At 32.9% G+C, this 16,163-nt stretch overlaps 4 protein-coding genes across 4 annotated transcripts; all 4 read right to left on the bottom strand.

The window, feature by feature from the left end:
* Positions 4,720-5,458, bottom strand: LOC104729489. Its single transcript, XM_010448430.2, has one exon. It carries the CDS (start codon positions 5,331-5,333, stop codon positions 4,827-4,829), a length of 507 nt encoding a protein of 168 aa, XP_010446732.1. The 5' UTR covers positions 5,334-5,458; the 3' UTR covers positions 4,720-4,826.
* Positions 10,690-12,643, bottom strand: LOC104729487 (CASP-like protein 5C1). The gene is made up of 3 exons (XM_010448427.2): positions 12,301-12,643; positions 12,095-12,227; positions 10,690-11,008 (listed from the first exon to the last, which is right to left on the bottom strand). Exons 1-3 carry the CDS (start codon positions 12,438-12,440, stop codon positions 10,820-10,822), a joined length of 462 nt encoding a protein of 153 aa, XP_010446729.1. The 5' UTR covers positions 12,441-12,643; the 3' UTR covers positions 10,690-10,819.
* LOC104729488 (oxygen-evolving enhancer protein 1, chloroplastic-like) lies at positions 12,781-14,378 on the bottom strand. Its single transcript, XM_010448428.2, has 3 exons — positions 14,055-14,378; positions 13,456-13,749; positions 12,781-13,377 (listed from the first exon to the last, which is right to left on the bottom strand). Exons 1-3 carry the CDS (start codon positions 14,298-14,300, stop codon positions 12,919-12,921), a joined length of 999 nt encoding a protein of 332 aa, XP_010446730.1. The 5' UTR covers positions 14,301-14,378; the 3' UTR covers positions 12,781-12,918.
* Positions 14,693-15,788, bottom strand: LOC104729486 (cold-regulated 413 plasma membrane protein 4-like). The gene is made up of 4 exons (XM_010448426.2): positions 15,554-15,788; positions 15,356-15,463; positions 15,211-15,281; positions 14,693-15,124 (listed from the first exon to the last, which is right to left on the bottom strand). Exons 1-4 carry the CDS (start codon positions 15,730-15,732, stop codon positions 14,871-14,873), a joined length of 612 nt encoding a protein of 203 aa, XP_010446728.1. The 5' UTR covers positions 15,733-15,788; the 3' UTR covers positions 14,693-14,870.

Genomic DNA, 16,163 nt, shown 5'->3' with positions numbered 1-16,163 from the left:
CTGCAAAGAAAGCAATATATTTAACATTTCAACTCTGTAAACAGTAGAGAGAGAGAGTTGAAAGAAACATTAGTGGCATGACAAAACACCCTTCTCTAATGCTTCTTTACTATTGTCTATTACATCAAACGATCTCAAAAGAGCCTATGTCGTTAGAAGAAATCTAGAGTTTTTGACTCCCAATTAACTATGTAATTAGAAAAGTGTCTTCCCTCACAAACTCTCCTCTGTTGTTAAACCTCCTTGGTTCCATTACGTTCATTACTACTACTAGCTCATGTCGGTTTGATACAACTAATTAAGTCATTTGATCTCCTTGCTAACTTGTTTTGGTGTATAAAAAAACTTGTAATTCCAGTTTTGGTTTACTGTCCATCTTGATGTCTCTCTGCTTTTGTAAAACAAAAAACAAATGGGATGGACCTTTGGTAAAGACATTGTTGAGGCTATATTGGATGCTAATATATCTGTGTGTACTGCAAACTTGCTGACACTCGGTTCCTTTCTTCGACAAGCAAGTTGTGAAGCTTCAAGAAAAACTCTGCTTTTTGATGAAGAATTGGAAACCAAGTGAACCGTACATCTCGATGATATCTAAGTGTCACATATTAAAAGGAAATGACAGGACTTTGAGCTGATGTTTCGACATTTCAAGTTAGCCTTAGTGTAAGATTTCCCTTGCTTACTTTTGTGTTCTGTTTAGTGGCCATTGCTTTACTACAGTTTTCATAGATTGCTTTGTCAAGAAGCCATGATGGTCAGCACAACTGCACAAGAAACAGTGACATGACAAGCCCTTCCTTTAATGCTGTCTATTACATCAAACGATCTCAAAAGAGCATATATTAGAAAATAGTTGTTCTTGAAAGATTCATTCCCTCCATGTAACTAGTAGTATACGTGAGAGAGATAAAGGGAGGCCCGAATGCCATCATAAGGCTCAATAATATTGAGAATACACAAGAAGTGGCTTTTGGTCCATTCTGATTCAAAACTGTGTGCCGTTGTTTCACTCTGTAAACGAATATATTGCCGAGATATTTAATATTGACGAGCTTTTTTCTTTTTTTCTTTTTTTCTTTTTACAGTCAAACCCCATATATTAATTATTAAATTATTGGAGATGACTTTCTGTGAGAGAGAGCCAATTAGGTATCGACGAGCTTACATAGGAAAAACAAAAACCTCGTGCTATTGCACATTTTACAAGTTTATCGGCACGGATATTATCCACTCGAGAAATATATCTAATACTAAAATTAACAAAACGATCTCTGAAAAGAATAAAGTCTTTCGATTTTGATGGAAAGGTCGGCCAATCTTAGATATTAGATGTCATGTTAGGAGGTCTGAACAATATTGACAAATTATGATTTATGAGTATCAATCACAGTAGTTAAGATATATCACTAAATAAAGTGCATTTAACTGAGCCAGTATAAACTTTACTATTATAATGAATTTACTATAGAAATTTCTGAATATGGCGGCATGATGTTATGAATATAAATTAGCTCATTAATCAACTTTAGATTTGTATAGCCAGCGATAGATATGTGGACAAAAAGAATGTAACAATCACTGTCCTCGACAATATCACAAAGAATATTATTGGTAAATCCATCTCACGGAAAATTTGGTTGGACTGTTGGATGTATTGATAAACGATAAAATAGTGAATTAATACAAATAGTAAACGGAAATTAGTAAGAGTACATAATAAACACACTATATTACGAAAAGCTTTTCTTTTGGGAAAAAGTGGGATATTTTCAGTGCCGTGCTTACAGGCAAAAGGAAAGGGCAATTGCCCTAAGCCATCAAAAATTAAAAATTTGTTAGGTCATATTTTTTTTCTATCTAGGCTTATGTATTTAAATTGATAAGATAAATGTGTATGTAAAGTGGGTTTTTTGGTTTGAGCAGCCCATGACAATATTAATAAATCTAATATATAAGGAAATTTCTACACATGTTTTATACTCTAAATCTAATAACAATAATACTAATGGAAGATAATCTTATTATATAAAGCTTAGTTTTTAAGTTAGTAATTCATATAATCGCGACATGTGTAAAGTATATCAAGAATATTCTGACACATGTGAATATTTTAAATTTATAGAAAATATTAAAAAATCCTAAAAATAAAAAGATTATAATTAATATTTTTGTAAAGTATGTAAAACCAAAAGTAATCTAATATATGATTAAATCTAATAGGAAATTTATCTATTAAATTACTAATTTTAATAGAAAAATATGCAATTAATAAGAAAAATATGTGCAATTAATAAGAAAATATATGTAGTTTAATTGCAATTATTATTTGTTATAAACATATCGTAAAAAGAAATTTATACAGAAAAGTGATTAAAATACAAATTTGATGTGTTAAAATTAGTAATTAACATAATATAAGAAATTTATGAGAATCAAAATAAAAAATTAATGTAATTTTCTTAATTTTTTCAATCGATGAATAATTTGATAGCATATTTAATATAATTTTATAATTACATGGATGATTTAACTTAATTTTCAAATTTTAATATTGAGAATTTGTCGTGGGATTTATTCTTGTTAAGCATAAAGGAAACTACTTGTGGGTTTAAAAATAGTGATTAGTGAACAATTGATAATCTATTTTTCTCACGATTATGCATCGTGTCTGTGTCGTTTACTCGACTCATAAACTTTTTTTGCTTCACCTTTCTTTGGCTATCATATCTATAGAAAGAGAATTGGTTTTAGAGCTTGATTATGTGTGTTTGGTGTATAATTTTTTAGGAGAAAATGATTGAAAAATTGTGGTTTAGAATATTTTTTTTCTTTCACCGTTATTGTCTTTAAAATAATTTTTTTTAATATTTCTAATAATAAAAGCCACATTTTACTTACCCGCCCTAAGCCACAATTTGCCTTAGCACGGCACTGGATATTTTTATATATACGATTTACTTAAACGAAACTTTGGTAGAAAACTTTATGTCTGTATAATAGATTTGATTTATCTTAGTGTCTTCTTCTATGTTTTGTTTTTCTTTCCCTTTTTGGTTTTGTTTATATGTGATTTTGTGTAAGAGATATTAGCAAAGCAAAATGATTGTGTCGAGGGCTCGTGAAGGACAAAATTTGGTTACAACCCTACTCTACGTTGTTCAAATTGGATCATGCATTATGTATGTAAAGTATGGTAACAGACTCATGGAATGAATAGTAATGGATTCAGTCGTGAATCTTGATCATATGTTGGAAAATTCTGTTTTCTGTTTCTGAGTTCACATTAATTTTTCATCCGAGTTGGTATATATTGATCAAACGTTTTGTAATGTAAATTAAATGTTTGTATCTTCGCTATATATTATTAGGACAAACTTATATACATTATAATTTAAATGAGAAAAATACAAGGAAGAATATCATTTTACAACATGAAAATATCAACAAATTAATCATTAAAAAACAATGAATGAAAACTATGTCGACATATAGTTGGTTGAACCGACTAAATATCAATTGCGTCAGTTATGTCGGATCTTAAAAACGAGTATACACACTATACTATTTGGAATAATAATAATATCAGTGATATGTGTGTATAGTATAACATTACTTTAAAACTAGTTCTTAGATCTTGTGAAAAGCTTTGAGCTAAAGATTTTTTTTTAAAAAAAGGCAAATAGGTTAACGGATAAAAGACAAGAAAACAATGGAGTAGTACAGAAAGCTTAAATTCTTTCTTGAAAAGATGGGAAACAATCATACTATCAATTCGAACACAGCTGGGCATTTTTGTTATGTCAACCTAATCTAAAAGCATTTACTAGTATAGTTTAGTAGTAATGAATGTTAAGGACAGTCGCATTAATAACCAAAAAAAACTTTCATAAATAGATTGGCCAATGGCTACATCGTTGCTCACTAGAAGCTTTGATCAAACAGCTGGACTTTTGGAACCAAGAGACTCTAGATATAATTTCCGGAAAGTGCTCTAATATCAAGGTCACCTTTAAAATTTGATTCATATAAAAAGTTTAAAACTCATTATTCTTTGTCAAAAACATACACTATCCTATTCCTATGAAGTATATTTAATTTTTTAGTTGTAAGAAATATACACATGACCTATTACTACTACTATTATTAAGTTATCAATTATTAAGGGAGGCAAAAAGCGAATCAACTGGTCCCAAGTTTATACGTCACGCCAGACAACATGTAACTCCATTTTTCTAGTCATATTATTTAAAAACGAATATCCAAATTTTATTTTGATCATATTTACGCATTATGCATGTAGTTCATAATTTGGTAGTATTAATAACAGTTACGCTAAGGATATTTTATTGACAACTTTATCATCAACTATTATATAATCTTTTTCCAAATAACTATACTATTCTTTGTGTTGGGGTCGAGACTGTGTGTATGAGTGTATCTATTTATTTGACTATTATTGCGTAACCTTTTATTTTTAATTCATCATGCAAATCAATCCAAATACCGCGTTACGAGATCTTTGGAACCAGTCACATGTTCCTTTCTTATCCTTTATACTAGTTTTTATATCAATAATGAAATTAATACTTTTAGTTTTAGTTATGTATGTGAAACTGAAATCTAATAAGTATGATTAACGAAAAATATTTGTAATGTAAGGATATAACTGTAATTTGGTGCTAAGTACTAAAATCCCAAATAAGAACTTTTTGCCAATATGCTGCAAATTGCATCTTCATTAAATGACTAATAGGCCCCAACATAATTTTTACACTATCCACAAACTTAACTTTCAAATTTAACCAAAATTCCAAAACTACCCTTCACTCATCTATCGTACTCAACTCCGCCGCGTAACATTTCCTCCTCCAGCTACTACTAACACTACCACCACCGTCAACGTTCCTCCCTTTCCTCCTTCCGGAGCCAACAGTATCATCACCGGATCCAACTCTCGTTCGAAACTTATCAGAAACAATAGGATCAACGGGTTTCCGGCGACAACCTCCTCCTCCACCACCACCTCGCATGAGCGCAGAGCTAGCTTTAACGGCCAATGCAGCCATCTCCTCCGCTTTAAGTGGCTGACGAAGCCAAGAAAGAGGAAGAGCGAAGTATATCTGACCAAGCTGAAGCTCCTCGTCGGCGCTGATGGCGGAAACGGCGTCGTCGAAATCCATATCGTCGGAGTTGCAAATAAAACACATGGGATACTTGAGCAACACGTATCCGACTTTAACGGGGTTCGCAAACTCCATCATCCTCCCATCTTGTAAGATCAGCTTCGCCGTGGCGACTTGAGTCGACTCGCTCGAGCTGCATATACCCATTTGTGTATATATATATATAAATATTCTCAGTGTGTTAGTAATAATGGTTCTTGGTAACTCGGTTTGAGTTGACTCAGTTTTCTTTTCCCCGGTGAGATGAATAATGGGAAGAGAAAGGTGAAGCAGAGTTTGTGTATAAATAGAGAAATTTTATAAAATAAAAATGGATGCCACGTAGGATTTGTCGTGTTGTGAACCAATAGAAGTGATGACAGGCTGTATAAAGTGGTGGGGGGAGGAAGACAGCTTTTTTGTGTTTTTGCGTTTCATATATTTTTACCCCTTTGTTTATTGTTATAATTACCATGTCAGGGGAGTAGCCTACTGAGCTTTATTTATTTTTTGTTTACGTGTTTTAAAAAAATGTCAAAGGTGATTTGGATGATGAGTTAGTATGAACTTATTACAAAATTCAGTGAAATAAGACAAAAAAAAGACCTATACTGTAGTAGTACAGTATTAAAAAAGACGTGAAGCTTAGCTCATACACCCACTCTACAAGCATGGAATAGCTTGTTTTTATGAGTCCATTATGAAACACATTTTGGTTTTTTTTTATTGTGAAGAGGTAAATAATTGACTTAATAAGATTTGATTATAAAGCTCGAGTGGGGTTTGGGAGCGGTAGGTTTACGTATTTAAAGTTGAAAGATCTTAAAATTGAATTCAAATAACTATTGCTGCCCCCTTTATGACTATAGCTATGTTACAAATTTAAACGCAATAATCGTTCCCATTTTTGTATTATATATGGATATTTCTTGTCGCTTTTGAATTTATGATTTTGATTGGCCTGGAAGCTGTCGGAGTCCTTTAATGTTATATAAATTCATTGCTTATTTTTGTGTTTTTGTTTATACTCCTATTTATTTTTATTACATCCCGTCCGTCGTGTATTTATTTTCTACTACAGTACTAATTTCTTTTATCTGCAATAATTACTGCTTCTTCTTTTTTCCTTTTTTTTTTCTTTCTAAAGCTTCATTTATGATTTTATAAGTATTAGTTGTAGTATTTGGTTTGGTTGGTAAGAAGTATAATGAATAATGGTAAAGATACGAAGTAAATGTTGTGTAATCGATCTAGATAGTACAAGTACAACACAATGCAGTTTAGTTTTAGTAATGAGTACTTCTATTAATTTTATATAGCTAAAAGTTTTTTTTTTTTTTAAATACTATATGAATACGTTTATTGAAAATGTTAGAATTATAAATTTGTAAGGCGTATTTTTTCAGGTGGATTATGTTTTCACAGTGTCTATTATGGATTACGATGGTCTACTATCCAATATTATTATCTAATTACTTGTTTGGTAAGTAGAGAAGCAAAAAGGTTAGTTAAATCACAATTATAAAAATCTACCAGTCAAAACTCATCGTAGAAAGATAAGCCAGAGTTTAATTTGCTTACGTTGAGACGTTGATGTCAACATTGAACATCCTAAAATACAATGAATTTGATTGGTGGTAAAGAATTTAATAATGACAATGACTTTAAGCTAAATAGAGTAGGCATATTAGTTGGCGACCATGGTTTTACTACTACTTCTTTGCATGTATATTTTGTTGCGGTTTCGTTTCACCAAGTTGCGTAGAAGACTACTACTTTATCTTTCTACTTTCGAGTGTAGAGGCATTCACCCAAATCTAAAGGGAAGGTGGGAGAAAAAAAATAGGAAAGAATGGCATATCTTCGTAATTAAGATAAAGAGAATGATGTCAAGTAGTTCGTATTTATATGATTATATATGTTGATAAACGTCAGTAAGCGATTTAAATCTGAGAATATATACTGTCTTTCTAGAAACAATATTAAATTTCACTAATCGTTCGATCATGATAATTACTGTCACTGCGCAATCTTGATCTACTGAGCTTAATATCTCATGCATGCCCTTAATTATAACGACTAGTCAATACTTAGGTTAGGTTAAACTATATCCTAAATTGTTTTTTTTAATATGTAGTAATATCGTAATATTTAAATTGTGATATGCATTCAATTTATAGTAAAAATAATGCTTAGAACAAAAAATGTAAATAAAAAACGTAACAATAGACGTGGCCTTAGCACTGAGAGTCCACGGAACAAATAGGAAAAATAGTAAGAGAAGGGAGTGGCAGGGGAGCAACGTGTCTTTTAATAACGCAGCCACGTGTCGTCTTCTCGAGCCATTAGATGACACGTATCGTTACGTGGGTCTCACGAGAATCCGACAATTTTCATAGGTGATGGCGTAAACTCGTTTTAGTCCGTTCTTGCCCGGTGGTGACATCTCGTTATTGTTCTTGCTTCTTCGGAAATAGTTATAAATAATTTATATATGGTTCAGAATAATGCGTAGTAGTCAAATTTAGGAATGTGAATGATGATGGGTCAATGTGTGGTTAATTTGTCAACTATCAGCTGAACGATTATGCCAACCAGAAATGAAGTGGCGCTGTGGTGTTTAGCTAATAGTATTGATATTATTTTGATGGTCAAACGACCGCTCTATGTTTAGTAATAATTACTGATTAATATGAACTAATAATCGATCGTTTACACGCTGAAACCAATCATCTAAACTCTCTCAATTAGTATAATCTATATAACATTATGTTCATCAATATGTGTTATTGGACAAGTTGCCATATACATATATATGTTTACGCAACAGTCAACACTCTTAATTTTATAGTAAAAAAAATTCACCGTGTACCATTGTGTTATCTCATGTTGTTTCACTATATATTGACACAGCCCTTTCATATGCTACTTTTCCATTTACTTTAGTTATATCTTTTTTTCCAAAGAATCAATGGTGGATAATATGATAGGACATATGGTTTTTTTTTTCACAATATAATTTTTATAGATGAGTATTTAAAAGACACGGATAATTAGAGGAGATAGAGTCATAGAGAGTACCAATTTCTAAAAAAATGATAACAATCAGAGATTTGTTTAAAGCTCGACTGTCGAAGTAATGCTCGTTAGTTGTAATACAATCATAATCTGTATGTTTTAATTTTGTTGAACAAAATAATGTCTCTTTTCTGTTATAGATACTTGTGTCGTAATAACGTATGATTGTTTATTAATTGGACTTTTTCTTTTGTAATTTATTAGAAAGATTTTGTACATGTAGAAGAAGAAAGAGAGCGTCACATGCTCCATGCTTTGGTATGAAGAAGCTTCATGGATGCTCCCTCTAACGGTCTCACCCCACAAATGAGAAGCTTGAACCAATAATTAACCTCTTTGACTCACCAAGAAAGAATGCTTAATTTATTCGACTTCCAAAAACTTTATCTTATAATATTGTTTTCATCAGGTAAATTAAACCGACTAGGCTAAAAAATCCCGACCATAATACACATATTTCAATAAAGAAACAATAGTCTCTGTTTGGTTTAGCTGTAGGTGTTACTAATCAGTTTTGCATTGAGATGGTCTGTTTTTTGTTGGTTTCCAAATATTACATATTTATCGGATTTTTTTTTTTAAGCTTAGTTTACATAATCACGTGCAAATATTTGTTATAAGTAAAATTATTTAAATTCAATTTATTTGGGTTTCTTATTTAGTTATGATTGTGTTTCTTTTTTGGTGTGTTGCGGAGGTGAAATTTTCTCGTTTAACATGTGCATATGAACATTTACGAAGATTATAATCTTTAATTTCCCCAATTTGTATTTATGTGATCATGTCTTAGTGATAAATCTTAAGAAATTAGTCAAAAATAAATAACACCAATGGCGCGTCCATGCATGTTCCATCTTTTTTTTAATACGGTCATTTTATACGTCCATCAGCGTAGTATACATTCTACACATACAAAACTTTTTTCTAAACATACATATACATTATTTACAAAACTATATTTTAAAAAAATAATTTGAATGGGAAAATATCCATATGCTAGAAGATTTAATTAACTTATAAAATTAAAAGATATGGTTCACACGATATTTGGATTTTGGAATATATTGATTTTCATGGTTTTGTATTATATTTATATGCTTGTTTTTATACGATAGTGGGACTCCTTCTTTTTGTCCAATAATATCTTGTTTTGTTCTTTAGATTCATTGAAAAAAGCTCACACTTGTCATTGCCATGAAACTTCCCGTCTTTGAACTTTCATAGAAATTTAGAATCAAAAGTTTCATCATCATGCAAGGTTGTCTTGGGTCCCCTTTAATTACTTTAATTACTTCTGAACGCTTAAGAATTATTCCTAATTATGGTTCATAAAAGTATAAATTATTATTATGTTGGTCTTGTTTTTGTGGAACAGTCTATATATGCACATGATTCACACTCTTTACATATAAAGTTCAGAATTAATATATATATATATATATATATATTTTTTGTTTACAAGGTTTTCTACATATAGTTTTGCTGAGTGCACTAGGTCTAAATGGTTGTGAAATTTTGTTTATATGTAATTTGACCATTTGGGTTTAGTTTTATAACAACACATAAAATTTTGTCTATGTGATTTGGGTATCCAAGAAAATCTATAGAAACTTACGTACGGAACACATGAATGTGTATGTGCATGCACTTGAACAAGCCGGTGCCTTAAAAAAACAACTAAGAACATTTTAAAAACCCATAAGTCGATTCTCATTTATAAGCAATGAAATAATAATCTATTATTAATATACTAATTAATTTGATTCATCTGTATGTATGCTAATACAGATAAATACTTATCTAAATCTAGACATTTGCAAATCAAATGAGATTGGACACTTTAGATCTTCATGTCTCCCATATATTGCATTAACACTATATAGTATATGAACAGATTAATAACCTATATAATAAAATGGTAATTTAACAAATGAGTTCATTCTTATTGATAGCATCTAACTAAATTTGGATATATTTATGCAATTGAAAAATGTTTTTTAAGGTTTGAATAATTTTTGTACATATTTTTGTACAATTGACAAAAAATTTGTTGTCTGACGTCGACATCATGATTTATTCATTATATTGGTTTAAGTTAAATATATCAGTGATTCAGTGTATACAGTTGATATTGTAATTACTTTCTATTCAGTTTGGTACTTTTTCATAATTGTTTTCAACCATCCTCCTACTATGTAGACTGAGCTTTTGATTAGTGATTTTGCTGTAGAGCATAGTTTTAATTTTAAAGTTTTTGTATAGACCCATGTGCAATGCTGCAACAAGCCTTACAAATTACAAGATGTACTTTATTAAAGGTCAAAATTGTTACAGTCAAATGATTACAAAGGTTTCCTATAAATACAGTGTTCTAATGGGACATCCGATATGACCATTTACTATTCAAATTTAAACATACACATAAGACATGTACATACATATTTATTTACATAAAAGCAAGATAATTTAGCTACCGGCCATAATATATGCATTTTGAGAAACAATTCAAATGAAAAAGAAGAAGAATACAAAAGGAGAATATAATATAAATATTAAGCTGGTGAAATGAAATCTAATTAGTGAGACATTAAAGAAGGAAGAAGACGAAAGTTAAAGAAAGTGGAAGTGAAAGAAAGAAACGAAGACAAAAACGCCATTGTCGCCGATAACTTATACCGATCACACTGCTTCTCTCCGGCTCCAATCAAAAGTACGGCCACGCTCGCCGTCGAGCATGCACCTCCCAGCGACAAAAACGACAGAACCTGAACAAATCCATATATTTTATAATTAGTAAATCAATCATTTAAAATATTTTAGCTAATTAATTACACCTTTTCCTGTTTATTATTTATTATATATATTTTAAAAAAAATAGAATTCGAGTCCTTTAAAGAGCCATAAAAGAATTCACATAGTCTAGTACCACAAAACAACAAAGGTATACAAGTTGATGTACTCTAGTGATTTCGCAATCTTGATTACAACAAGCAAAGATCAGTGATCCATAATCTCTGCTTAATGCAAACAGATATTTTCAGATGGCGATGATTGAATATGATGATTATGTTCTATTGAAATGTTATAAGAGTCTGATGGGTCATCATCAACTTATTCTGGTTTTGATATGACTCGTTTTACATGAGTCGTCAGTTCAATATCAATCATGATCATTTTCAGATTCGACATGAGCTAGTGTTTTTTTCCGGTTTAAATTGTAGTTAACCGCCTGAAATTATTTTAGACCTAACTTTGACAGATCAAAAACTTGAATGGTTCATAACATGATTGGACCGGTCAGCTGCAAAGACTTGGCCTACTACAATTTCTATAACTATAACTTTATAAGTTTGAGATTCATTCTACCACACACTGAATTACCAAAGATGATAGTGGAGTCTAAGTTAAACAAGAAACAAAAGGTACGAACAACTTTTTGCATAATATTTGTTACAGATTAGTTGACCCGAAATTGAGAACACCATGGACCATTCATTACAGTGGAAACCATTATTAGATAACTATAAGTTGGTGCATAGCCTAAAAGCTTTTATCCTTTAATGGCTAATGTGATTTGGATATCTATCAATCTTTTCTCATAAGATATGGTCCACTACAGATATTATAGTGGGAAAGGATATATAGCAGAAAAGCTAATTATAAAGTTGTGGAATGTATTACAATTTGAATACTACTTGGATTGTATTTTTGATAGGAACCAATCAAAAAATATAATCTATCTCCACTATGTCTATGTCTATTACTAGTCACAATCAGATCATTTGGTAGCATACATATTCTAAAGTAGATGAATATAGCTAGGAAGGTTTTTAAACACAAAGATAACTTACAAAATCTCCAGCGACGATGACTGATATAACTGTTGCTTGCATAGGAAGGCTTTGGATGATGATGGAGTAAGCGTCCATTAGGGCTAACGTCACGCTCCATGGTGTCACTAAACCCATAACTGTAACTAAATAACTGTTCCACAACATTCATAAGTATATGTTCGAAACTTGATTTCTAATTTTAAAAGAAAGATTTGGTTTGTTACCAGAAGGCAGTGTAAGCGTATAAATCTTCGTCATCGTTAAAACACATAAAAAGAAGCGAAGCAGAAGAAAAGAGAGTTTGTCCAATACGAAGAACGAAGCTTGAGCTGGTTCCAAACGACGCCGTTCTAACCATCTCCATGAACGGAGCCCTTGTTATCGTCTCTCTTACTCGTCATTTTCAGCTTCTTCTATCTTCCATCACTGTGTTGTCCAAAAGATTTGTAACTTTGAGTAGGAGAGAAGACAGAATCAAGAAACAGAGCAAAGGGTCTTCTGTTTTTGAGACAGGGGAGGTGAAAAAAAAAAAAGATGTGACAACAATGGGGTCTGAAGGCATATGGTTTTGCTTAATTATGAATCTCTTCTAGCTTTCTAACCAGAAATCATATTGCTGTTACCAAGCAATTATCCAGATCTACAAATATGATATCTTAATCCGTAATGATTAGTCTCTTTTCATCACAATAATTAGTTTCTGATTAAAGCCAAAAGTGCAACAGCTAAATTATAGTATAGTGTTTACCTAATGGAGTTCAACATGTGCTTATGAACTGGAACCAATCATCTTTAATCATAACATTTACAGAACAAACAGATTCTCTAGCTAATCTATGTTTTTATTCTTCAAGTTGAGCATACCAGATTCCTTGAATCTTGACATCCTTAGGATTCTTAGCACCCAAATCAGTATCCGAAGGCTGAATACTCTCGAAAACACCGATCACTTCACCTCTCTCCGGATTACTCTTTGTAACACTAAATGTGATCTTACCAAGTGAAGCAGTGGTGTCTTTGTTGTTCTCTTTAGCTAGCTCTTCGTCGTCTCCTCTAGCAGGTAATGCAACCGCATTGTCGTATCCCGTAGAGCCACCACGGCCTTTAGGATCCAAGAAAGACGAGCCTCTATAAGATGGCACCAAGAAATCTCCTCCAAAGCTCTCTGGTCTACCTGATGCCACGAGCTGCTTGATCGTGAACAAGAACGGTACACGCTCCCCACCGGGAAGTTGTACAGTCACTGCAGCGTAATCAATACCGTCTTTCTCTATAAACTTCACCTTTCCATCAGAAGCTACCTATTGAATCAATACCACAAAGTTAAGATTTTGTATGGATTGTACGAATGTATGGAAGGTTTTAGCAGAAGGGTTTACTTCGAAAGGGCCTTCGATTTCATCGAGTGTGTAGGTAAGACGAGTCATGAGCTTTGTGTTTTGGAAATCAGGGGTGGAGTTCTTGCTAACTCCTTCTGCTTTGACGGTGAATGAAGTTGGCTCTAAGCAAAACTTCTTGGCGTAGTATTTGCCTGGCTTTATGGCGAATGAGTCTACACCACCTTCAATGGTTGGACATTGATTTGCAGTCCCTGTTCCTTTAACTTCCATATAAGTCTTGCTCTGTATCTCTTCATAAGTTAGCCTCTTTGGCACTCCTTCTGCGCTTGCCCCCTAATTATATACACAAAAACATGTTACATGGATCGTCAACATGACAACATACCATTATCTTTATTTTAAACCTTACTTTTGTAATCAAGATCATCAGAAGTAAACTAAAAGGCTGAGTCTTTAGCGTTAAAAGTTGATACTCAGTGTATTAAGAGGACGAAACCCTAAAATATAAATCTATGTTCATATGTTTCTCGATTTCTTAAACCCTAATTTAGCGATCATAGGAGCAAACTAGACTGTAAAAGGTTTGAGTTCTTTGTCATCAAAAGAGATGTAAATTTCCAAAAAGTTCAAAACCGTACCGAGACGATGAGAGCAGAGGTGGCGAGTGCAAAACCGGCGATCTTAGTAGCGTCAACACAACTCTGAATTAAGTTCTTGAGATCATTGTGGAGGGAGCAAGAGACACGGCTCGCCACCGCCGGCTCGAAGCCAAAGCATTTAGAGACACTCTGAGAAGAAGTCCGGAGCTTTGCGGCGGCGCTGGTGGGCGTAACAACCCTAGTGGATTGCATGGGGGTAACGGCGGCTTGTAAGAAAGCGGCCATAGTCCGCCACAGAGTCACTCCTCTGATCAGACCAAAAAGCTCTCTCTGATCTGACGTGTCTCTCTTTTGTGAGATTTGGAAGTGTAAAGGGGATTACAGTATCAGGTTCTGTGTTATGCCACGTGGCTGCTTATTGTATGTCATTGATTCTAGTAATATACGCTATTGATTAAAAAACGTCGTGCATTACACTTTTGGATATGAACAACGGCACGTATTGCATTGTAATAAACAAACCAATTAAAACTAATCAAGCAAAATTTAACTAAAAAGTAAAAATCCATGCTATAGCATATCCATTAAAATTCTATAAAATATTTTTATTTTGTAAGAAACAACTATTAGTCATTGTCAACTGAATATAAGTAGTCTAGAATATTCAAGATCTTTTTCAACAAACCAACCAATATAAAAACTCACAGTTTCTTACAAGGCCACATATACAAGATAAAAGAGCTTACAAGTCAGCACAACTGAAATGCTTCTTATAAAAGACACTAGACAATTTAAACGTTGAATCTTAATTCAAGACAACATACAAGCCAATGGGGTTGGAGTGGGTCAGTGGACTTAGAAGATGTGAAAAAATATGGTCCAGATCGGGTAAACGAGGAGGGCAACGATCCCAAGGGTATTGGAAATGCCATGCTTCTCCGTAAAACATTTTTTGAATCCACCAGAAGCTTTAACGTGTTCATGGAAAAGGTAACATGCTATTGCAAGACATATTACTGCTCCAACCCAATTTTCTCTTAGTGTCTCAGCTATGAGTCTCGGCGCAACCACCAGAAGAAGAATCAATGCTGCCGGAATCTCTAGCCACTCTAAACGATGAAAATAAACAAAGTTTTAAGATAAAAGTTTCGTGATTATTAGGTTCGAAATTCAAACAAATGTCTAGTAATCTGACCTGGAAACTCTTTAGGGAAGAAAAGCCTTATTGTGATCGCGATGAGAGCAATCCATTTCCCAAAATCTCCGCTGTGACATTTAATCTAACGTTAGTTACATTTTCTAAATAACTCCATAAGATCGAGCATCTTGTTCTTGATTACCTAAAGAAGTGGAAGATAACCGTAGGAAGTGTGAAAAAGATGTATGGCACTAAAAGGCTAGTCAACATTTTGGTTCTCCAGTTGGTCCGATCCAATATCAATAGATAGCTGTCAAAGCAAACAATAAGAATCATCACAATGATCCTAACAAAAACACAACAAGAAAAAAGGTTAACTGGTTTGGTCTTTTCTGCTCACATGGCGGAGATTGAAGCAGCCCATTGGAGGAAAGACGTGCCGAAGCCTAACCCGCCGAGCAGCCTTACGTCTTTCACGAGCTTCTTTGTGGCGGCGACGAACTCATTCAGATCGGAATTGATCAGGTTCGCCGTCGTCTCGTCCGAAGTCTTCATGGCCAAATACTCAACCCTTCCCATTTTGCAAGTTTTTTTTATTTGTGAATGTAGCAAGTAAACTCTCTCTCACATAGCAGAGTATTTATAAAACAATCATAAAACATCTTCGCTGCTAATCTTTGAAACTTTCAAATATGAGTAATAAAAGAATTAAAATGTGACTGTTAATTAAATTAATATAATGATACTAAATCGTCGACTTCGAGTGTATGTAATTTAGTTATATTTCAATTTGTGACAACTGTTCTTGAGTTTCGATATATATAGAGCTGCTCGCCACGTAGGCTTTGCTGGGGTGACACTGACAGAATTAACACGTGGCTTCCCCCAAAGAGGTCTCTCTTTTCGTATACAGCTCATCGTATCTCCTAATTAATACATAACGAAACTTTCTACTAATCATATAAAATCTCAGATCTTAATTCTACAAGTAACCCACATTTTGTAGGAAA

This window comes from Camelina sativa, chromosome 12, assembly GCF_000633955.1.
Source record: "Camelina sativa cultivar DH55 chromosome 12, Cs, whole genome shotgun sequence".
NCBI lineage: Eukaryota > Viridiplantae > Streptophyta > Magnoliopsida > Brassicales > Brassicaceae > Camelina > Camelina sativa.
Note: the sequence above shows the minus strand (reverse complement) of the source record. Positions and strands in the feature narration are given on the sequence as shown.

Bases quoted from the DNA above. Each gene is read 5' to 3' on its own strand.
- LOC104729489 (XM_010448430.2), bottom strand. From the start codon at position 5,333: ATGGGTATATGCAGCTCGAGCGAGTCGACTCAAGTCGCCACGGCGAAG.
- LOC104729487 (XM_010448427.2), bottom strand. From the start codon at position 12,440: ATGGAGATGGTTAGAACGGCGTCGTTTGGAACCAGCTCAAGCTTCGTT. The intron at 12,228-12,300 runs GTAACAAACCAA...GTTGTGGAACAG, and splicing joins TACGCTTACACTGCCTTCTG to TTATTTAGTTACAGTTATGG. The intron at 11,009-12,094 runs GTAAGTTATCTT...GGATTTGTTCAG, and splicing joins TCATCGTCGCTGGAGATTTT to GTTCTGTCGTTTTTGTCGCT.
- LOC104729486 (XM_010448426.2), bottom strand. From the start codon at position 15,732: ATGGGAAGGGTTGAGTATTTGGCCATGAAGACTTCGGACGAGACGACG. The intron at 15,282-15,355 runs GTAATCAAGAAC...TAAATGTCACAG, and splicing joins GTTATCTTCCACTTCTTTAG to CGGAGATTTTGGGAAATGGA. The intron at 15,125-15,210 runs GTCAGATTACTA...TTCATCGTTTAG, and splicing joins CTTCCCTAAAGAGTTTCCAG to AGTGGCTAGAGATTCCGGCA.
- LOC104729488 (XM_010448428.2), bottom strand. From the start codon at position 14,300: ATGGCCGCTTTCTTACAAGCCGCCGTTACCCCCATGCAATCCACTAGG. The intron at 13,750-14,054 runs GTACGGTTTTGA...GTATATAATTAG, and splicing joins CCTCTGCTCTCATCGTCTCG to GGGGCAAGCGCAGAAGGAGT. The intron at 13,378-13,455 runs GTAAACCCTTCT...TTGATTCAATAG, and splicing joins AAATCGAAGGCCCTTTCGAA to GTAGCTTCTGATGGAAAGGT.